This window comes from Chlorocebus sabaeus, chromosome 21 (genome assembly GCF_047675955.1).
Source record: "Chlorocebus sabaeus isolate Y175 chromosome 21, mChlSab1.0.hap1, whole genome shotgun sequence".
NCBI lineage: Eukaryota > Metazoa > Chordata > Mammalia > Primates > Cercopithecidae > Chlorocebus > Chlorocebus sabaeus.
The window spans coordinates 21,846,607-21,870,569 of record NC_132924.1 but is presented as its reverse complement, the minus strand read 5'-3'; the positions used below and the strand labels follow the sequence as shown (position 1 = coordinate 21,870,569).

The following is a 23,963-nucleotide window of genomic DNA, read 5'->3' as shown; positions in this document are numbered from 1 at the left end:
TATTGTTTTATTTGCACTTCTTTGATATTTAATACAGTTTAACATATTTTCATCTGTTTACTGGATATTTTAATTTCTTTCTTTCTTTCTTTTTTTTTTTTTTTGAGATGGAGTGTTTTTGCTCTTGTTGCCCAGGCAGGAGTGCAATGGCGCCATCTCGGCTCACTGCAACCTCTGCCTCCCGGGTTCAAGTGATTCTCCTTCCTCAGCCTCCAGAGTACCTGGGATTACAGGCATGCGCTACCACGCCCAGCTAATTTCGTATTTTTAGTAGAGACGAGGTTTCTCCATGTTGATCAGGCTGGTCTCAAACTCCCAACCTCAGGTGATCCACCTGTCTTGGCCTCCCAAAGTGCTGGGATTACAGGCATGAGCCACCGCGCCTGGCCTCTTTCTTTCTTTTTTTTTTTTTTTTTTAATATAGACCAGGTCTCACCCTGTCACCCAGGCTGGAGTGCAGTGGCACCATCTCTCCTCACTGCAACCTCCACCTCCCGGCTCAAGTGATATCTCACCTCAGCCTCCCGAGTAGCTGGGATCACAGATGCATGCCACCATGCCCAGCTAATTTTTTTTATTTTTGGTAGAGACGGGGTTTCACCATGTTGTCAAGGCTGGTCTCAAACTCCTAAGCTCAAGTAATCTGCCTGTCTTGGCCTTTCAAAGTACAGAGATTACAGGTGTGAGCCACTGTGCCTGGCCAGATATTCTAATTTCTTGATTCATTTTTTTTTTTTAAATTAACTTGTAAGAGCTACTTGTGTGTTATAGCTACTAATTTTTTTTGTGTGTGTGGCATTAGCAAGTATTTTTCATGAGCTTGTCTTTTATCTTTTAACCTTATTTATGTAATGTTTTGTTTTAAGACTAGGTTTTTGATTGGTCTCTGTGTGTGTGTGCACATGTGTATTTTAAGTGGCAGTAGTTTCTCCCAGGTACCTAGTGTCAAACTTTAGTAGTACTTACATCTTCTCCCTCCATAATTGTAATGAACTTCCTGTTCTGTAAAGTTTTTTCTTTTTTTTTTTCAGTGGTCTTTTGGTCTACACATTTGTCTTGGAATGCTTTGTTGTTTGTTCTGCTTGCTTTTGGATTTCTCTTTGAGCCCCTCCTGTTCTCTGCATTCAGATTTAAAATACCACTTTCATTTGATTTTTTTTTTCCTCTAAGATACTTACAGAATGAAATACTTTTTAAATTATTTCTTTATTTATTTTTGATATGGCGTCTCTCTTGTTGCCCAGGCTGTAGTGCAGTGGTGTGATCTTGGCTCGCTGCAACCTATGCCTCCTGGGTTCAAGCTGTTCTCCTGCCTCAGCCTCCTGAATAGCTGGGATTACAGGTGCCCGCCACCATGCCTGGCTAATTTTTGTACTTTTAGTAGAGATGGGGTTTTGCCATGTTGGCCAGGCTGGTCTCGAACTCCTGACCTCAGGTGATCTGCCCACCTTGGCCTCTTAAAGTGTGGGGATTACAGGTGTGAGCCACTGCACCTGGCCAATTTATTTTTTATTGACAAATAATTATATAAATTTATGTGTGCGATATTTTGGTGTTTACCTGTGGAGGGCTTAATCAAGATAATTAAGAAATCCATCACATCACATACATGCTATTTTGGTGGTAAAAACATTTTAAAAATAATTTTCTTTTTTAACACAGCTCCAAGCAGCCGTTGAAGAAAACATTTAAAATCTACTCTCTGGTCAGGCACAGTGGCTCACGTCTGTAATCCCAGCACTTTGGAAGGCCAAGGTGGGTGGATTACTTGAGGTCAGGAGTTCAAGACCAGCCTGGCCAACATGGCAAAACCCCGTCTCTACTAAAAACACAAAACATAGCCAGGCACGGTGGCGTGTGCCTGTGGACCCCAGCTACTCGGGAGGCTGAGGCAGCAGAATAGCTTGACCCTGGGAGGCAGAGGTTGCAGCAAGCCAAGATCTTGCCATGACACTCCAGCCTGGGCACAAAGCAAGACTCTGTTTCAAAACAAACAAAAAAACTACTCTTTTGTCAATATCAGAATATGCATTGCGTTATTGTAGTCACCATTCTGCGCAATAGATCACTAAAATTTATTCCTTCTGTCTATCTGAAACTTTGTGTCTTTTGATCAGCATCTCCTTTTCCCTATACACTCCTCTCCCCTAGACAAGGGTAACCACCATTCTACTCCCTGCTTCTATGAGTTTGAATTTTCTAGATTCCATATATAAGTGAGATCATGCAGTATTTATCTTCCTGTCACGAATGACATAATTTACTTCTTTTTTAAAGCTGAGCTGAGTGCGGTGGCGCACGCCTGTTATTCTAGTACCTTGGGAGCCCGAGGCACGCAGATCGCTTGAGCTCAGGAGTTTGAGACTGGTCTGGGCAACGTGGTGAAATCCCTTCTTTATAAATACAGAAAAATTAGCCCAGCATGGTGGCGTGTACCTGTAGTCCCAGCTATTTGTGAGGCAGAACTCGGAGAATCTTATGAGCCCTGGAGGTAAAGGCTACAGTGAGCTGAGATTGAGCCGTACCACTGCACTCCAGCCTGGGCAACAGAGTGAGACCCTTTCTCAGAAACAAAACAAAACAAAAAACAAACCTGAACCACATTAAAAAAATTAATCCGTTCATCTAATGATGGACACCTAGGTTGCTTCCATATCTGAACTATTGTGAATAATGTTGCAATGAACATGGGAGTGGAGACATCTCCTACGCATACTGATTGCAGTTCCTTTCGGTATATACCCAGAAGTGGGATCATGTGGTAATCCTGTTTTTACTTTTTGGAGGAACCTCCATACCATTATCCATGATGGCTGTAGTAATTTACATTCATACCAGCAGTGCACAAGGGTCCCCTTTTCTCTATACCCTTGCCAACACTTGTTATCTTTCATTTTTTTGATGCTAATCATTCTAGCAGGTGGGAGGTGATATCTCATAGTGGTTTTAGTTTGCATTTCCTTGGTGATTATTGATGATGATGAGCATTTTTTCATGTATCTGTTGACCATTTGTATGTCCTTTTTTTTTTTTAAACACTGAGATGGAGTCTTGCTATGTTGCCCAGGCTGGTCTCAAACTCCTGTGCTCAAGGAGTCCTCCCACCTCACTCACTTCAGTCTCCCAAGTAGCTGGGATTCAAGCATTAATCACCAAACCCAACTGTGTTCCCTCTTTTGAGGAATGTCTATTTAGGTCCTTTGCCCATTTTTGAAATTGGGTTATTTATTTTCTTTCTGTTGATTTGAATTCGTAAAACATTTTGAATGTTAATCCCTTATCAGGTGTGTGGTTTGTAGGTATTTTCTCCTTATCCGCAGGTTGTCACTTTACTTCGTTAATTGTTTCCTTTGTTTTGCAGAAGCTTTTAAATTTGATCCATCCCTTTGTTTATTTTTGCTTTTGTTCCCTGTACTTTTGGGTTTATAACCATGAAACCTTTGCCCAAACTAATGTCATGGAGCTTTTCTTCTACTTTCTATTGTATAAGGTGTGAGATGAGAGTCTATTTTCTTTATTCTCCATGTGGATATCCAGTTTTCCCACCCCTCTTTATTTTTATTTTTAAGACACAGGGTCTTGCTGTATTGGCCAAGGCTGGTCTCAGAACTCCTACGTTCAAGCAATCCTCCCACCTAGCCTCCCCAGTAGCTAGGACTACAGACATGCACCACTGTGCCTCACTCCCGTCACCATTTATTGAAGAAGCTGTCCTTTTCTTACTGTATGTTCTTGGCTACTTTGTCAAAAATCAGTTGACTGTAAATGGGTTTATTTCTGGGTTCTCTATTCTGTTCCTTCAGTTAATGTCTCTGTTTTTATGCCAGTACCATACTCTTTTGATTAACATAGCTTTGTAATACACTTTGAAGTCAGATAGTGTGATACCTCCAGCCCTGTTCTTTTTGCTCGGGATTGCTTTGGCCATTTGGGATCTTTTGAGGGTTTGAGTATTCCACTGAATCAAATTCTTGAATGGGGCATTTAAGACCGCCAACACGGACTGAACCAAACTACTCTTACTTCTTACTGTATATCCTGATCACAATACAAACTGGACTATTTACTATTTTCTTGTATCTTACTTTGTATCCTTCCTTCAATTGGCCAATCTGCCTTGCTCGTTCTTTCAACCTTAGTTCAGGGGTTTTTTGTTTGTTTGTTTGTTTCTTTGTTTTGAGACGAAGCCTCGCTTTGTGGCTGGAGTGCAGTGGTGTGATCTTGGCTCACTGCAACCTCCACCTCCCAGGTTCAAGCAATTCTCCTGTCTCAGCCTCCCGAGTAGTTGGGATTACAGGCACACACCACCACACCTGGCTAGTTGTTTTTGTATTTTTAGTAGAGATGGGATTTCACCACGTTGGCTACCTGGTCTTGAACTCCTGACCTCAGGTGATCCACCTGCCTTGGCCTCCCAAAGTGCTGGGATTACAGGTGTGAGCCACCGCGCCTAGTCTCAGGTGTTGTTTTTATCTATGAAGCCTTCATTAATCTCGTTCAGAAGTGATTTTTAAAAATAACCTTTAGAACTGAGATCACTTTGTGAGTACTAATTACATCCAGTTCACCCAGTTGATAGGCATTTGAGTTGTTTCCAGTTTTTGGCTGTTATGAGCAAAGCTACTGAACATTTGAGTACAGGTCTTTTGTTTTTGTTTCTCTTGAGTAAATTAGGAGAGGGTTTGCTGTGTTGTATGGGAAGCGAATGTTTGACTTCCTACAATCCCATGGTCTTTTTCAAAATGTCTTTGCCATTTGCATTCCAGTCAGTACAGTATGGGCATTCCAGATGCCTCACCTCCTCAATAAGACTTCTTTTTTTTTTGTCAGTCTTTGATTTTAGCCATTCTAGTGGATGGGTATTGGTATCTCATTGTGGTTTTATTTGCAATTCCCTAATGATAAGTAATGTTGAGTATACTTCCATATGTTTATTTGCCCTTCATATCTTCTGCTAAGTGTCTCAAAATGTTCATTCTTCATGAATTGGGTTGTCTTACTAAGTTGTAAGAATTCTGTATATATGCTAGATACAAATCCATGTTTTGCAAACGTTTTTTCCTCAGTCTGTGACTCACTTTCCCTAACAGTAATTTCCAAGAGCAAAAGTTTTAAATTTTAATGAAAAACCAGTTTAGCATTTTTCTTATTTATGCTTTTTTTTTTTTTTTTTTTTGAGACAACGTGTCTCGCTCTGTTGCCCAGGCATGTTCTCAGCTCGCTGCAACCTCCGCCTCCTGGGTTCAAGCGATTCTCGTGTCTCAGCCTCCTGAGTAGCTGGGATTATAGGCGTGTGCTGTCATGCCCAGCTAAATTTTGTATTTTTAATAGAGACAGGGTTTCACCATGTTGGCCAGGCTGGTCTCAAACTCCTGACCTCAGCCTGCTTCTGTCTCCCAAAGTGCTGGAATTACGGGCATGAGCCACCCACCGCGTTCAGCCAGATTTATGCTTTTTATGTCCAAAAAAATTTTTGCCTAACCCACAGTAACAGAGATTTTCTCCTTAGGCTTATAATATGCATGTTTATCAGTCTACTTTTATGTGTAATGTTAACTTTATGATAGCATACTTACATTTTCATCTTGTACTGTTGTCACCTCTTTTTTTCTTGAGACGGAGTCTTCTTCGCGTAGGCTGGAGTGCAATGGCACGACCTTGGCTCACTACAACCTCCGCCTCCCAGGTTCAAGCAATTCTCCTGCCTCAGCCTCCCCAGTAGCTGGGATTACAGGCATGTACCACCACGCCCAATGAATTTTTGTATTTTTAGTAGAGATGGAATTTCACCCTGTTGGCCAGGCTGGTCTCGAACTCCTGACCTCAAGTGATCCACCCACTTCACCCTCCCAAAGTGCTGGGATTACAGGCCTGAGCCACCGCACCCGGCTGTCGTCATCTGTTTTATGTCTGTGTTTGCATGGCGTATGTGTGTTATACATAGACATAAAATTTAAAATGAGAAGAGTCACTTCTTGGGGAAATATTTACTCAAATATTTACCTTTTCAAGTGCTTTTCCTTTTTACAGATCCAACTTTCCATGTAGTATCATTTTCCTCTGGCTGGAGGAATGACTTTGAACATTTTTTATAATGTAGGTCTGCTTTTTGTATGTCTGATAAACTCTCCATTTTGAGAGAGAGTTTTACTGGGTATGGAATCCTAAACTGAAATTTTTTTCCTTAATATTTTGACTTGTTGCATTTCTGGCTGATGAATTTCTATAATATTTTGGTTTTGTTTCAGCCATTGGATTTCAAGTCCTGTGATTTTTTAAATATTTGTGGTTAAGCACCTAGTACAGCATATGATAGTAGGTACCTAGCAAGTGAGATTAAATTGCCTGTCTTGTTTTAAAATTGTCTTTTCTAGGGCTGTGTGTGGTGACTCATGCCTGTAATCCCAGCAGTTTGGGAGGCCAGGGCAGGCAGATCTCCTGAGGCCAGGGGTTCGAGACTAGCCTGGCCAACATGGCAAAACCCCATCTCTACTAAAGATACAAAAACTGGCTGGGTGTGGTGGTAGGCCCCTGTAATCGCAGCTACTTGGAAGGCTGAAGTAGGAGAATCGCTTGAACCCAGGAGGCGGAGGTTGCAGTGAGCCAAGATCTCGCCACTACACTCCAGCCTGGGCAACAGAGTAAGACTCTATCTCTAAAAAACAAAACAAAACAAAAACCTTGTATTTTCTAGCAAACTATTTCTTCAGCCTAAATTGCTTTGGATTAAAAAAAGAGGTTCAGGCTGGGCATGGTGGCTCACACCTGTAATCCCAGCACTTTGGGAGACCGAGGCAGGTGAATCACGAGGTCAGGAGTTCGAGACCAGCCTGGCCAATATGGTGAAACTCTGTCTTTAGTAAAAATACAAAAATTAGCCAGACGTGGTGGCAGGCGCCTGTAGTCCCAGCTACTTGGGAGGCTGAGGCAGAAGAATCACTTGAACCTGGGAGGTGGAGCTTGCAGTGAGCCGAGATTGTACCACTGCATTCTAGCCTGGGCGACAGAGCAAGACTCCATCTCAAAACAACAACAACAACAACAACAACAACAACAAATCACAAAGGTCCAGCCTCACAGGGTTAAAAAAAATTTTGTTGATATTAAGAAGGTCTAGTAATATACTATGAACAAATTCTTGATGGCTGGAGAGAGACTATCAAAGTATGTGCCTTTGTGCATATTAAGTACTGAGCTCCCTTCTACTCTTCTCACCTGCTTTTCTTTTTCCGTCTTCAAAAATACATCTCAAGGCATGGTTCAGGAAAACATGAAGACAAACACAGAATTTGTGCTCAGTGGACTAGAACATGTTTGCTTGAGCACATTTGCAAAAAGTCAGCCACGTGTCTTTTTCTTGTTGTTGTCATTACTTTTAATATGGCGTAAGGACCATAAAGGAAGTATACTTTTAGAATAAACACAAAACATTTCATTTTTATGTTATCTTTTCTGGTTTTAAAAATAACATGTTTATTGAAATATATTTCACATACCGTACAGTTACTGTTTTAAGCTACAATTTATTAGTCTTTAGTCTCTTCATAGCATTGTGTAACCGTCACCACTAATTTGAGAATATTTCAGTCACTCCAGAGAGAAACTCCATGACTATTAGCAGTCACTCCCCATTCCCACATCCCACAGTCTTGGCAACCAACGGTTGGTGATTTCTTTCTGTCTTTATAGATTTACCTATCCTGGACATTTCATTTCACTGGAATCATATAAAGTATCGTGTTTTGTGGCTGGATTCTTTCACTAAAGCATAATGTTTTCAAGGTTTATCTGTGTTGTTGTATGGATCAATATTCCTTTAAATGGTCAAATATCCCATTGTACAGTTATGCCACACTTTATCATTAGTCATGGACATTTGGGTTAACTTTTTGGCCATTTTTTTTAATGCTGCTATGAACATTTGTGTACACATTTTTGCATGAGCATTTGTTTTTCTCTTGAGCGTATACCCAGGAGTAGAATTGCTGGGTCATATGATAATTTTATGTTTAAGATTTTAAAGAGCTGATAAACTGTTTTTTAAAATAGTTGCATCATTTTTATATTCATATCAGCAACATATGAGGGTTCCAGTTTCTTCACATCCTCAACAAAAGTTGTCTTTTTGATTTTAGCCATCTTGGTATTTGCAGTGGGATCACATTTTGGTTTGGATTTGCATTTCTCTAATGACAAATAAAGTTGAGCATCTTCTCATGTGTTTTTGACCATTTGAGAAATGGCCAAAATCTTTTTTTGAGAAATGTCTACATGAATCTCTTGCCCACCCCCACCCACCCACCCGTTTTTTGAGACAGGGTCTCACTCTGTTGCCCAGGCTGGAGTGCAATGGCAGAATCTTGGCTTACTGCAGCCTCCATCACTGGGGCTCAAACAATTTCCCTATCTTAGCCTCCTGAGCAGCTGGGACCACAGGTGCACACCGCCACACCCGGCTAATTTTTTTGTATTTTTGTGTAGATGAGGTTTTGCCATGCTGCCCAGTCTGGTCTCAAACTCAAGCTCAAGCAGTCGTCCCACCTTGGCCTCCCAAAGTGCTGGGATTATGGGCGTGAGACACTATGCCCGGCCTTCTTTGCCCATTTTTAAATTGGGCTGTTGTCTTGTTATAGGGTCTTAAGGGTTTTGTGTACTGTCTATTCTGGATGTAAGTCCTTTATCAGATACATTATTTACAAATAATTTCTCTCTCATTCTATCACTTTGTTGATGGTGTCTATTAAAGCACAGAAGTATTTCATTTTGATGAAGTCTAATTTATTATATATTGCTTGTGTTTTTGATATCAAATCTAAGAAGGCTTTGCCTAATCTATGTTCACAAAGATTTTCTGCATTTTCCTCTAAAAATTTTATAGTTTTAGCTCCTACTTTGACCGATTTTCAGTTAGTTTCTTGTATGGTGAAAGGAAGAGGTCTAGCTTCATTCTTTTGTGTGTGGATATACAGTTGTCCCAGCACCATTTGTTGAAAAGAGTATTCTTTTCCCATTGAATTGTCTTAGGACCCTTGTTGAAAATCAACTGATCACGAATATTAGGATTTATTTATGTACTCTGAATTATATTCCATTGATTTATGTATCCGTCTGTATGCCAGTGCCACACAGTCTTGCTTACTCTAATTTTGCAGTAATTTTTGAAATCAGGAAGTGTGAATCTTCCAACTTAGGTCTTTTTAAAGATTGTTTTGACTGTTTGGGTTCTTGGCATTTTCAAATGAATTTTAGAATCAGCTTGCCAGTTAGTTCAAAAAAGAAGCTAGGATTTTGATGTGGAGTACATTGATTTAAACAATTTTTTGTTTCATCACTACAAAATTGCAACACATTGACTTTTTAGATTAATTTGGGGAGTATTGTTAATTCTTTTTTTTTTTCTTTTTGAGATAGGGTTTCACTATGTTGCTCAGGGTGGTTTTGAACTCTTGGGCTCGAGCACTCCTCCTGCCTTGGCCTACCTAGGTGTTGGGATTACAGGCATGAACCAGCACGCATAGCCATGGAATATTACCTTTTAACAGTTTAAGTCATCTAATATGTGAACATGGGATGACTTTCCTTTTATTTAGATTTTCCTTAATATTTTTTAGTGTGTTTTGTGGTTTTCAGGGTATAAGCCTTGCACTTTTTAAATTAAATTTTTAGGTATTTCAGCCTTTTAAAGGCTATTGCAATGGGATTGTTCTCTTTTTTCTTTCTTTTTTGAGATGAAGTCTTGCTCTGTCGCCCAGGCTGGAGTGCAGTGGCGCGGTCTTGGCTCTCTGCAACTCTGCCTCTCATGTAGCTAGGATTACAGGTGAGGACCATCATGCCTGGCTAATTTTTGTATTTTTAGTAGAAACAGGGTTTTGCCATGTTGGCCAGGCTGGTCTCGAACTCTTGACCTCAGGTGATCCGCCCACCTTGGCCTCCCGAAGTACTGGAATTACAGGTGTGAGCCACAGTGCCTGGCCTGGATTCATTTTATTTCTTATCCTTGACCAATTACAATGGCTAGAATCTCAAATATAATGTTGAGCAGAAGGGATGAGAAGGGACTTGCTTGTCTTGTTCCTCATTTAGTCTTTCTTCGCAAAGTACTTAGTTGCAGATTTGTCATAAATGCCTAGTTTTATTTTTTAATAAAAAATAATGACTTTGATTCCAAGTCATTGCAGAAGTCAGAAAAAGAAAAAAGACTTTGTTTGCCTCAAAGTCTAAGTTTTGGTGTAAAAAAAATTCTGGGTTGGGCATGGTGGCTCACACCTGTTATCCCAGCACTTTGGGAGGCCGAGGCAGGAGGGTCACTTGAACCCAGGAGTTTGAGACTAGCCTGGGCAACATGGCACAAACTTGTCTCTACAGAAAATACAAAAATTAGCCAGGCCTGGTGGTGTGCACCTGTAGTCCCATCTACTTGAGGGGCTGAGGCAGGAGAATCGCTTGAGCCCGGGAGGTTGAGGCTGCAGTCAGTGAACCAAGATTATACCACTGCACTCCAGCTTGGGCCACAGAGTGAGACCCTGTCTCAAAGCAAAAAAAAAAAAAAAAAAAAAACCTCAAATACCTTGTTTGACCCCTATACATGAGCATATATTAATATAAATATTCATTACTATTCTAGGGTCCATGAAAAAAGGAAATCTCCTATTTTGTAGTATGTGTGTAATGATTGCCACATTGGTTTCTCATATACCATGTGTACAGAAACATTTGAATAGTGTTTTATAATGAGTAATGTATGCATTAATGTTGAAATTATGAGAAAGAGCCAGCCATGTGATGATCTAAGCATCCCAGGAAAAGAAAATAATGTATGCTTAGGCGTCAAGTCAGGAAGAAGCTTGACCTTCTGCAAAAGCAGAAAGGAGACCAGCGTGGCTGGAGTCTAGTAGATAAAGAAGGGTATAATAAAGATGGAAGGTGGTTTAGACCTTGTGAGTCACAACACAGAGTTTTATTTTTATTTTAAATGCAGTTGGAAGCCATTGCAGAGTTTTAAGCAAGGACATGGCATAATCCAATTTATGTTTTTAAAAGACAAAGACATAAAATACAAACCAACCTGTAACAAGTACTGGGTGATTTCAGCAAATGGGGAAGTGATAGAGATGAGACCTCAGCTTGACCCATGAAAGATCGATAAGAGTTAAACAGTCTGGGCTTCGTGGCTCACACCTGTAATCCCAGCACTTTGGGAGGCCAAGATGGTCGGATCACCTGAGGTCAGGAGTTTGAGACTAGCCTAACCTGGTGAAACCTGTCTCTACTAAAAATACAGAAATTACCTGAGTGTAGTGGCGGGTGCCTGTAATCCCAGCTACTTGGGAGGCTGAGGCAGGAGAATCACTTGAACCTGGGAGGTGGAGGTTGCAGTGAGCCAAGATCATGCCATTGCACTCCAGCCTGGGCAACAGAGCGAGACTCTGTCACACACACACACACACACACACACACAAGAATTAAACAAATGGAGGAGAAAGAGGTAGTGTGTAGCAATAAATAGTACCTGGCTTTGAAATGGAAGACTTGGGTTTGAGTATTGATTCTGCCTCTTCTTAGTTCCCCCATCTGCTTTCTTTATACCTTGGTTGCACATGAGGAGCAAATCAAATGAAAAATGCTTATAAATGTGAACCTGTGAGGGTTAGTGTGGTATATTGTCATGTCCCCAGTTTTCCATGGGGCATATATTCCAGTATTTGCAGTGGTTGCCTAAAACCACCAAAATAGTGCTCCACTCTAAACATACTATGTTTTTTTCTATACATACGTACTTGTGATAAAGTTTAATTTATAAATTAGGCACAGTAAGAGATTAACAACAATAATAAAATAGAACAGTTATAACAATACGCTGAAATAAAAGTTATGGGAATGTGGGGTCTCTCTCAGCATATCTTATTATACTGTACCTTGCATATGAGAAACCATGAAAAGTGAAATTGCGGATGAGGGGACTGTTGTACGGTATTTGTTTTATTCAGTGAAAGACCCTTACCTGTGTGGTATTATGCTAGGGGCTGTGGAGTGATACAACAATGAATTAGACTTCTCAAGGAGGGTACAGTTTAATAGACAATGTGAGGTTGATATCTAAAATATGAAGTTAAGAGTGAGAGATCATAAGAAGGGTGCAGATACAATGCTATGGGAGTTCAAAGAATGGAGAGCCTGCTTCTTGCTTGGATTTGACTTCTTTCTTCATAAGGCTTTATGAGGAAGGAAGCACTTTTATGCTAGTGCTTGAGAGATGGATAAGCCTTGAATATAAGATGGAGGGCAAGATGATATTCTCCCTAGGCTGGTATGTGGGAGTGTAAAGGCATGGAAGTACTGGGCAAATTTAGTACTTGATAAGCAAAGGTAGGTTAGGACCAGACAAATTATGCAGTACCTTGATACTAGGCTGCTGTGCATTCTTTCCAATAGGAATACTATCAGTAGTGTCTTTAATTGTGTAAATATTTATTGAGCATCTACCACTGCCAGGTTTATGATAGAAGTCAAGGCTTCAAGATAGAATATCTCAGTTTAGTTGGGGAAGATAGATTATCTGATTATTTTTATTCTGAGATAAAAACAAAGTTGTGATGGGATCATAGGACAAGTACCAGCTCTAACTGACTGGCATAATAAGAGAGGGCTTTATAAAGGTGGTAAACATTGTGCTGAGATATGAAGTATCCTTTTGTTTCCTAAATAAAGGAGGTGAAGAGAGGAATATTAGAGAAACATTCTAGGCCTGATACTTCCTGTATTTTGTGATGGCTGGACAAGGACTTTATATGCAAGTCAAGCAAGGCTGAAGGTTTTGGGGTAACTGAAAGATTATTCAAGTGCAGAGTTAATTGGAAAGGGTGGAGACTAGAGGTGGGAACCTGGTAAGGAGACTTGCACTGGGCCAAGTGTGTGATTATGTAGTACCTAATGTGGAATAGTAGCTATGGGGATAATGAGCATGGAAAGCTGGAGACATGCTTGAGATATAGAATTGGTGGAGCATGGAAACCAAATAGATCTGAGAAGAGATAAAAGGGATCATGTGGAATGTAGAGTAATTTCCAGGTTTCTGCTGTTTTAGAGGGGGCCACTGCCTGAGAATAGGGTGTATTTAAGGAGAAGGAGGGTGGATTTGAAGAGGAAGCTTAATCGTTTTAGCTATATTGTGTTGAAGATACGTGTCAGAGAGTTGGAAGTAGAGAGGATGATTTCCTGGGGTGAGGGGGGATGAATTGACAGTGTTTAGGTAATCATTTAAGCCACACATAGCATAAATTAAACGTGGGAGAATGAGTATAGGAAGGAAGAAAAACCTCAAGGTGCAGAAACAGCCATAGAAGTAAGAAAATGGTGAAAACGAAAGGTAGTAGAAATAGCTAGGAAGTACTCCAAATAGGTTGTAGCCGACATTATCACAGTGATTTTTTTTCTTTTTCTTTTTTGGAAAGATAGGTCATTGGTCGCCTCAGAGGTGACCAGTTGCAGAGAGGATGTGTGTATAAGCCAGATTGTAGTGGTTTGAGGATTGAAAGGACAAATGAGATTTTGGCCATAACTGGAAGGAGAGATAAAGATAATATCAATATGCCATCATTTTCTCTTTTTTTTAAATTTTCTTGTCTGTTTTTAAAGATCTTAGAGATTTGAGTAATTTATTCCTTCAGGGGAATTAACAAATGAACAGCAAAGGTTAACCTTACAATTAATAGAATAAGCCAACCATAGTCATAGAGTAGCCTAGTATAGTGCATCTCAAACTTTAATGGGTATCTTGTTAAAAATACCCATTAAATTGTGGGCTGGAGTCTGAGACACAGCATCTCTGACAAGCTTGCAATTGGTGCTGATGCTGCCTGTCTATGGACTACACTCTAAGAAGTAAGGCTCTAGAGAGTATGAGATTGATTCATTATAGGGGAGTTAGCCTTAGATAGAAAGAGGAACACCTCCTCTCTTAATTGAGGTGGAATGTATGGTGGATGAAGGCACAGGAAATACAGATTAAATTTGCAGGCAAGAGACATGCCTGGTAGTCTTTGTGGTTTTTTTTGTGAAACAATAAATAAAGCTATGTTATGAGAAGACTGGGATTATGTGAGCTTGATGAAAGTTGTGAAGGTTTGGAATAGCTACTAAGAGGAGGAAAATGAGTGAATTTGGGACGTGTAATAATCACTGAACAGTGAGGATTAGTTTGGTTATGGTGTCTGTAGAAATAATTGGAGCAGAGAGAGACTAGTAATAAAGAGATTTTTTTTTTTCTTTCTTTTTCTTTTTCTTTTTTTTTTTAAATGGAGTTTTTGCTCTTGTTGCCCAGGCTGGAGTGCAATGGGATGATCTTGGTTCACCTCAACCTCTGCCTCCTGGGTTCAAGCAATTCTCCTGCCTCAGCCTCCCAAGTAGCTGGGATTACAGGCATGTGCCACCACACCCAGCTAATTTTGTATTTTTAGCAGAGACAGGGTTTCTCCATGTTAGTCAGGTTGGTCTCGAACTTCTGACCTCAGGTAATCCGCCCATCTTGGCCTCCCAAAGTGCTGGGATTACAGGTGTGAGCCACTGTACCTGGCCAAGAGAAATTGCTTATTTTTTTAAGATGATATGGTAGCCTAGGGAAGTGGTAATGAGGCCTAAAGTTGAACAGTGTCCTCGAGAATGGAAGAGGAGGATGTGGTAGGCCAAATAACACCCAATACCACACCCCCTCCAAGTGCCATGCCCTAATCTTTGCAATCTGTGACTGTTACACCTTACATTTTAAGAGAAACTTTGTAGATATGATTAAATTAAGTATCTTGATATGGAGGGGTTATTCTGGGTTATCTGGATGGATCCCGTGTAATCACAAGGATTCTTATAAAAGAGAGGCTTTAGGGTCTAGTCAGATGACAGGAATAGGAGAGAGGAAATGCCATGGTGAAAGTAGAGGGCCGAGGAATGTAGACAGCCTGTGGAAGCTGAAAAAGGCAAGGGAGCATTTTCCCAAGAGACTTCAGAAGGAACAAAGCTATGGTGACATGTTGATTTTTAGTTCACTGAGACTGATTTTGGACTTCTGACTTGCAGAACTGCAAGATAATAAATTTGTGTTGTTCTAAACTGCTAACTTTGTGGAGTTTTCTGTTACAACAATGATCAGAAACAGAGGGTATGGATATAAGGGAATAGTATAGAGTCAGTAAAATGAGACAATTAAGGGGTTGTGGTATGGGAACCAGGAAACTAGATTTCTAGCCTGGGTAAATGAGTGGAGAGTAGTGAAATTAAAAATAGAGAATGGTAAGGAGTAGATATTAGAGGAACGTGTATTTGCTTTGCGTGTCATAATTTTAGGAACTGGTGAGAATAGTATTTTGAGTCTAGTAATATAGATTAGATAGAGTGGAAGAAAATTTGAAACAAGGAGATGAATTTAAGAGGCTACCACAGTGCTGTTACATATAGTTAGTAGGGCTGTTATAATGACGTTACATGACAAAATACATAGGAACATCACTTTAGTGCTTTTCAGTTTGGGAGTCATATTCATACCCTTTTTTGGGGGGGGTTAATAAGCATTTGAAATAGACACAGCTGCTATTAGCATGAGAAATAAGCAGAGTGGAAACATTAGCCTCAAAGATGTTGTGGATCGCAGCTACTGTATTGGACATCCTATGTATAGAACATTTCTGTCATCCAGAAAGTTCCATTAAGTGACGCTGCTCTGTGTTATTTTCAACAGTGGAGGACTGGATATTATCAGTATTTTAGTAAAATTTGTAGGACGTGGTATTTGCTAATGAGAAACAATTTTCAGAAGACCTAGACTCCTGGAGAGACTGTGAGGTAATAGTCAAGTGAACACTAAACAATCCTCTCTCTCCAAGGAACACTAAATAGTCTAACAACGAGCACTAGCCAATTGGGTTTCAGGATACTGGGTTTTTATTCTGGTACTGCTTTGTGTTGTGTGTATTTGGGAAAACCTGTTAGAAACATAGAAAGTTCTCTTCCTAAAGAGGTCCTGTAGCCTCTTAAAAACATCAAAAGCAAGAAACAGGTAATATGTATTCATTAATTTCTATAACAATATAGAAATATTAGGAAAACATTTTTAGAAAAATCTTGGCTGGGTGCAGTGGCTGATGCCTGTAACCCTAGACCAAGGTGGACCGATCACTTGAGTCCAGGAGATCAGCCTGGACAATATGGTGAAACCCCTATCCCTACAAAACATACAGAAATTAGTCGGGTGTGGTTGCGCGCCTGTAGTCCCAGCTACTTGGGGGGCGGAGGTGGGAGGATCACTTGACCCTGAGAGGTCGAGGCTGCAGTGAGCCTTGTTTGCGCCACTGCACTCCAGCCTGTGCGAAAAAATGAGAGACCCTGTCTAAAAAAGAAAAAAAAATTATCTATTAAACAAGAAGGTTGGACCTGTTACCTACTTCCATTTCAATTCTTTTATTAAAACATTACCATGCCGTAATTCATTATATAGTTTTAATTAAAGATGCACTTCTCTCTTATTCTCATAACTTTTTATGGCTGAAATGTTAATCATTAGTAAAAATGACCTAAACTTAAGTTTGTTTAGTTTTAGGTTCCCAAACCATGTTTGTTATAAACAGTAAATATATTATTGGAATTTATTAGCAAATCACAATATCTGAGAGAATGGAAATTTACTAAGGCATGAAATAAATAGTTTAAGGAAGGAACTTTTGTAGATAAATAAGAGTTGGAGAAGGGCAGAAGTTGTATGTAGAAGAATTTAGTTGGTATAGTGATCAAATACTATAAAAAGTTGCCTCCAAAATATCTTTTTTTTTTTTTTTTTTTTTTTTTGAGACGGAGTCTCGCACTGTCGCCCAGGCTGGAGTGAAGTGGCCCAATCTTGGCGCACTGCAAGCTCTGCCTCCCGGGTTCACGCCATTGTCCTGCCTCAGCCTCCCGAGTAGCTGGTACCACAGGTGCCTGCCACTACCACTACGCCCGGTTTATATATATATATATATATTTTTTTTTTTTTCTTTTTTTTTGGTAGAGACGGGGTTTCACTGCGTTAGCCAGGATGGTCTTGATCTCCTGACCTCGTGATCCGCCTGCCTCGGCCTCCCAAAGTGCTGGGATTACAGGCGTAAGCCACCGTGCCCAGCCCCAAAATATCTTTTTATGGGACAAAAGTTTTCTGAGTCTTTATTGATACCTCTGTTATTCAGATTCTGTCTAAAAGAGATTAATAGTTTAGAAGAATGAATTGTGTTGGGATTTTACCTATTATCTTTGTATCTCTTTTCTTAGATAAGATTCACTGATTATAAATCTAAATTAAATATACTTTATGTGTCTGAATGAAACTGATGACCAGAATCTTGCCAGTGTAGGAAAAGTTGACTTAAGAAAAGAAGGTTTGCTTTCCAAACCTTCTATGCTGTTACCTTTGATGAGATGACAGTCTCTTTGCTTTCTTCTGCTGTTTAGCTTTCTGCTACTCATCAGTATGTGATCAGGGAGTAGAAACATGATGTATATCAGACTTATTTGGAACTCCAACAAAATCTGAAGGGAGAGGAAATTAAAAATGTGGCTGAGTATTTCATGTTATGACACTTTGGTTCCTATATTAAAGTTAACCACGTTATTTCACAACCAACTTACAATCACTTCATATTTAGCCAAACATTTCCTCTCATTTCTGTCTATAATTATAAGCTTATTGATACTAAAGTATGGTTTTTTTATGAAATGCTTTCTCAATACTGAACCCTAGTTGACCCTCAGCACATACTTGTTTTTGAAAGAAGGAGGTAGAAGTTGAATTTGTGTTTGAGTTTATCCTAAACCTAATCATCATTTTGTTTTTATCCTAGAATTAGAATGTTTCTAAATACTTCCCTCCACACTGTATTAATGTCAACTAAGAACAGAAATTTTCAGTGGCTAGGCATGGTGGCTCACGCCTGTAATCCCAGCACTTTGGGATGCCAAGGCAGAAGGATCCCTTGAGCCCAGGAGTTCGAGACCAGCTTGGGCAGCAAAGTGAGACCCTGTCTCTACAAAGTTAGCTGGGCATGGTGGTGCATACCTGTTGTTACTCAGGAAGCTGAGGTGGAGGATTGCTTGAGCCCAAGAAGTCGAGGCTGCAGTGAGCCATGGGTAGTGTGTGTGCACTCCAGCCTGGGTGACAGTGAGACCTTTTTCAAAAACAAAAACAAAAAATCTCTGCTTATTTTTTTTGAATTACAAAATTTTGCAAAATTAAAATTAAAATTTTGTGGGTACATAGTAGATGTATATATTTATGGGTTACATGAGATATTTTGATACAGGCATCCACGCATATTAGTCACAGGGTAAATGGGGCATCCTTTTATCCTTTGTGTTAGAAGCGTTTATCCTTTGTGTTACAAACAATCCAACTATTCTCTTACAGTTTTTTTGTAAATGTACACTTAAATTATTTTTGACTATTGGCTGGGTGTAGTGGTTCATACCTGTAATTCCAGCACTTCAGGAGGCCGAGGCAGGCAGATCACCTGAGGTAAGGAGTTCAAGACCAGCCTGGCCAACGTGGTGAAACCTCGTCTCTACTAAAAATACAAATACTAGCCAAGTGTGGTTGGGGCATGCGTGTAATATCAGCTATCAGAAGGCTGAGGCAGGGGAATCGCTTGAACGCGGGAGGCAAAGGCTGCAGTGAGCCGAGATCAGCCTGGCAGCTGAATTGAACAAGAATGAAAAAGCACGAGCGGCAGAGGCAGCAAGAGCCGCAGAAGCACTGCACTCCAGCCAGGGCTGGAGCGAGACTCTGACTAAAAAAAAAAATTGAGTATAGTCAGTCTGTTGTGCTAACAAGTAGTAGTAGGTCACCTTCATTCTTTGTATTTTTTGTGCCCATTAACCGTCTCCCGACCCTCCACTATGTCACTCCCCTTCCAGCCTCTGGTAACCGTCCTTCTACTCTCTGTCTCCATGAGTTGAATTGTTTTAATTTTTAGCTCCCACAAATAAGTGAGAACGTGCAAAGTTTGCCTTTCTGTGCCTCACTTATTTCATGTAACATAATGACCTCTAGTTCCATCCATGCTGTTGCAAGTGATGGGATCTCATTTTCTTTTTATGACTGAATAGTACTACATTGTTTATATGTACCGCATTTTATTTATCCATTCATCTGTTGGTGGACACTTAGGTTACTTCCAAATCTTGGCTATTATGAATAGTGCTGCAATAAACACGGGAGCACAGGTATCTCTTTAGTATTATTGATTTCCTTTCTTTGGGGTATGTACCTAGGAGTGGGATTGCTGGATTGTAAGATAGCTAGTTCTATTTTTAGCTTTTTGAGGAAACTCCAAACTGTTCTTCATAGTGTTTTTACTAATTTACATTCCCATCAGCAGTATACAAGGGTTCCCTTTTCTCCACATTCTTGCCAGCTAGCTCCTTGGCAGTGTGTTAATGTGTTAACCTGCCTACTTTAGAGTTAAAAAAAAAATGCTGAGTTTAAGACCTGAGTTCTAGGCAAAAATAGAATCCAACTCAGATGTTATAAGAGACTTTAATGCAGGGACTGCAGAGGTGCCCTGGATTAAGGGAACCCCTAAGGCATGTTTTTACTAGAAACAGGGAAGCCCAAAGGGGCAGGGAAAATATTGTGCTATTGGAGCCTCGTGAGAGCTGTGAAGAGGGTGCCTCACAGCAACCATGGTGGTGGAGGGATGCAGCTTCTGCCAGAAAATGTGGCCATGAGGAGGGAGGGAGGTAGGAAGAAATAATGCAGCCTTTCTCCGCTTTCTTATCTTCTGTCAGTGGCAGGACAGCCCTGGAACCCAGAAGGCATATCTGTTGGGGTCAGCATCATTGGTCACAGAGTAGAGCAGAAAGGTATTGGGAGATAGAGTAGTTGTAGTAAGATAATAAGCAACACAACTACTAATGAGTTCAGGTGTTGACTTCAGGTAACGTAATATTTTACCCAATTGCTTATATGTTATCTATGCATACTTTACTGGGTTGATGTGGGCATTAAATGAGATAACGTGAAAGTATTATCATAGTGTCTTTGTCTTGAGTATATTTTAAAAGTCTTAGTAATGCACGGATTTGAAAAGCTCAGCTTCCTTTCACTTGATACTGTGTTAAATTTGTTTTGTGGGAACTTTGGTTGCCACTATATTTTTAAATATATGGTTTCCAATAATTTTTGAGAAGTGAATGGCCTCATTATCAAGTTGTTTCCAAGATTTAGTTTCTCATTGTTTTATAGAGCAAGGAGCCTGAAAACCTAAGTCCTAGTTCAGGCTATACTACTATTTGTGGCATAGTTCTTTGTGGGAGTTATTTTTACTTTGCCTCTCTGTTCTTTTCCCTTCTGAGAAATTGGAGTAATAATACTTAACTAGTAAATGTTTAATATTATGGTAAAATAATCGTTGTCAAGTACTTCGAAGACTTAAATGATATGTATATTAACTTTTACTCTCGTTCATTTTGAAGTACCAGAGCCTCAGATTGAGAGTGATTGGATGGTTTTTAATTTGTAGCATTTTCTGTGTGAAATTATGTAGCTCATAAGATATTATCTTGTATATGTGTGTTTATGTGAGTAAAGTGATTATGCTTATGTCTATTTTAGTTAATGTGTGTGAATGTAAATTTTCTTTTTTTTTTTTGAGACAGAGTCTCGCTCTGTTGCCCTCCACCTCCCAGGTTCAAGCAATTCTCCTGCCTTAGACTACAGGCGCGTGCCACCATGCCCGGCTACTTTTTGCAGTTTTTTTTTTTTCTTGAGGCGGAGTCTTGCTCTGTCGCCCAGGCTGGAGTGCAGTGGCCAGATCTCAGCTTACTCCAGGCTCTGCCTCCCGGGTTTACGCCATTCTCCTGCCTCAGCCTCCTGAGTAGCTGGGACTACAGGCGCCTGCCACCTCGCCCGGCTAGTTTTTTGTATTTTTTAGTAGAAACGGGGTTTCACCATGTTAGCCAGGATGGTCTCGATCTCCTGACCTCGTGATCCACCCGTCTTGGCCTCCCAAAGTGCTGGGATTACAGGCTTGAGCCACTGCGCCTGGCCTACTTTTTGCAGTACTAGTAGAGATGGGGTTTCATTCACTATGTTGGCCAGACTTGTCTCGAACTCCTGACCTCGTGATCCGCCCACCTTGGCCTCCCAAAGTGCTGGGATTACAGGCGTGAACCATCACGCCTGGCTGTACATTTTCTTAAAACTATCTTTCTGAAACGAACTCTAAGAGACTCTATTTATTGCCCAGTAGTAAGTCTTGTCTTTTTCACTCTTGCCATAGACAGAGCACTGTTTATTTCTGAACTTATGGTTGAGTAAGGTACTTTTGAGATGTGGCAACTGTCTCCTGGTAAAAGATTTGTCAGATTTTACCCTGCTGCTACTACTACCATTGATGTAGCCTTATTGCCTACTTCTTTTTTCTGAGACAGCAGTGATGCCTTGTCACATTTTTCCTCCTCATTTTTACATTTATAGACCAAAGCAAGATCGGAGCAATCCATTTTGAAGAGAACTATGACCACCAAATAATATTCTACTTTAAAGAACTTTTTATTTTTCAAAACTCCTTCGAAAATGTAACTTTGAAATTAAGTAAATTTCTATTTTATTTCATAAACTTGAGTTAGCACTATCTTTGTAAATTCCAAACTGAACCTTTCTGAATTACTGACTAAATCTTAATTATTTCTCACCAGACGGTCTGGCAAATCCCGAAGCAGAAGCCCATATTCATCTAGGCATTCAAGATCTCGTAGCAGGCACAGATTGTCTAGATCCAGAAGTCGTCATTCTAGTATTTCTCCTAGCACACTAACTCTGAAGAGTAGCCTGGCAGCTGAATTGAACAAGAATAAAAAAGCACGAGCGGCAGAGGCAGCAAGAGCCGCAGAAGCAGCGAAAGCTGCAGAAGCAACTAAGGCTGCTGAGGCTGCTGCCAAAGCTGCAAAAGCTTCAAACACTTCTACACCTACCAAGGGGAACACAGAAACTAGTGCCAGTGCATCACAAACAAACCATGTGAAGGATGTGAAGAAAATTAAAATTGAACATGCACCTTCTCCCTCAAGTGGTGGAACTTTAAAAAATGACAAAGCAAAAACAAAGCCACCTCTTCAGGTAACGAAGGTGGAAAATAATTTGATTGTAGATAAAGCCGCCAAGAAAGCAGTCATAGTTGGAAAGGAGAGTAAATCTGCTGCTACAAAGGAGGAACCAGTATCTCTTAAAGAGAAAACCAAACCACTTACACCAAGCATAGGAGCCAAGGAGAAGGAGCAACATGTAGCTTTAGTGACCTCTACATTACCACCATTACCTTTGCCTCCCATGCTGCCTGAAGATAAAGAAGCTGATAGGTAAGTGAAAAAAGTATTTGTCAATAACTGCTCAAAGAAAAAATGTAAGTCTGAAGTGAGAAATGATTTGACCTCCCCAACCCCCTCAAAACAACTTTAGTGAAAAAGACTATAAGTAAGTGAATGAATTTTCTTTATTGTATGCATCTTAAAATTAAGCACATTGCATACAAGATGGCGAAATTAAAGTTTATACTAAGACATTCAGGGAAAAATTGCCATTGCCTTGGGATACAATGAATATTTCAGTATGATTTTGGGTATTAGAAATACCAGTATTCTCTTTGGTTTAGTTTTCCTTGATGATGGCAATCAGAAACAGGACATTTCATGAATGAGTTGGCCCTGGTTAATATACATCTCATAAGCATTTGTCTCATTTATTTCTAAGTTTCTTCAGTGGCCTCGTAGATTTATCACTGTCAGTGATTTTATTATCATTTTTTAGTTTAGTCTTTTCTTAACTCTTTTAATTAAAAAAAAATTTTTTTAAGCCTGTCTTGCAGTTGGGATTAATCACATTATATTATAGAAAACTCATAATGTGGCCAGGCGTGGTGGCTCAAGCCTGTAATCCCAGCACTTTGGGAGGCCGAGGCGAGTGGATCACCTGAGGTCAGGAGTTCAAGACCAGCCTGGCCAACATGGTGAAACCCCGTGTCTACTAAAAATACAAAATACTTAGCCGGCCGCAGTGGCGGGTGCCTGTAATCCCAGCTACTAGGGAGGCTGAGGCAGGAGAGTCACTTGAAGCTGGGAAGTGGAGGTTGCAGTGAGCCGAAGTCGCACCACTGCACTCCAGCCAGCCTGGGTGACACAGTAAGACTGTGTCTCAAAAAAAAAAACCAAAAAAAAAAAAAAAGAAAGAAAGAAAATTGATAATGTGATGATGCTTTCCTTTAACATGTTTAAAAAATTTCTATTACGAACGTTGAGGGTATGACTTATTTTTTATTGAGAAACATATTCTTAAGAGGAAGTTAAAATACAACTAAGAATGTTTATTTTTTGTGTCCTAGTGTAGAATAATTAGACTTGTGTGGTTTATCTGCCTGTTATACCAGCTAGCTGTTTTTATTTTTATGAAGAAATTAGAGCTTCCACCCCCACCCACTCCCCATTAAAAAGCAACTATATGAGTAGTTTTCCTAGCTGACTTTAAAAAATAGATTTTGTGGATAAAAATGCCATGTGGACAAGTGCTTACTTTGGCATTGTGAAAATTTTATAATTTAACACAAACAAAAGTGAAATAATAATTCTTGAGTTTCATGCCCTTTGAGGTGCCTTTTGAAAAATAATCAAAATGTTGTTGGGAGACCCCATCCAATTTAATTGGGTGTTATTTAATTATACTACTATAATTGTTGTATTTGCAAGTTTGACTGTTAATTCATTGAATTGAGTTACTTCATTAGAGAGTAACCTGTTACTGAGAATCCATGTTTTATTGAGACTGGTGGTTCTCTACTTTATATTCTTCATATATGCTTTAGGAGTAAATTTTTACTAGGATATTTTTAGGAACTCTGTATGTACACATATGAGTGCTTAATAAGGATATTCTTTATGCATCTGTCTTTAATTAGTTGATG

General features: G+C 39.9%; 1 protein-coding gene across 2 annotated transcripts in view; it reads left to right on the top strand.

Annotated features, from left to right (window-relative positions):
* CDK13 (cyclin dependent kinase 13) overlaps positions 1–23,963 on the top strand; it is a 137,759-nt gene that overhangs the window by 9,029 nt on the left and 104,767 nt on the right. For both annotated transcript variants that reach the window (XM_073008945.1, XM_073008944.1), the window contains exon 2: positions 21,709–22,368. In XM_073008945.1, the coding sequence (XP_072865046.1) occupies positions 21,709–22,368 (660 nt within the window). The remainder of the gene's footprint in view (positions 1–21,708; positions 22,369–23,963) is intronic.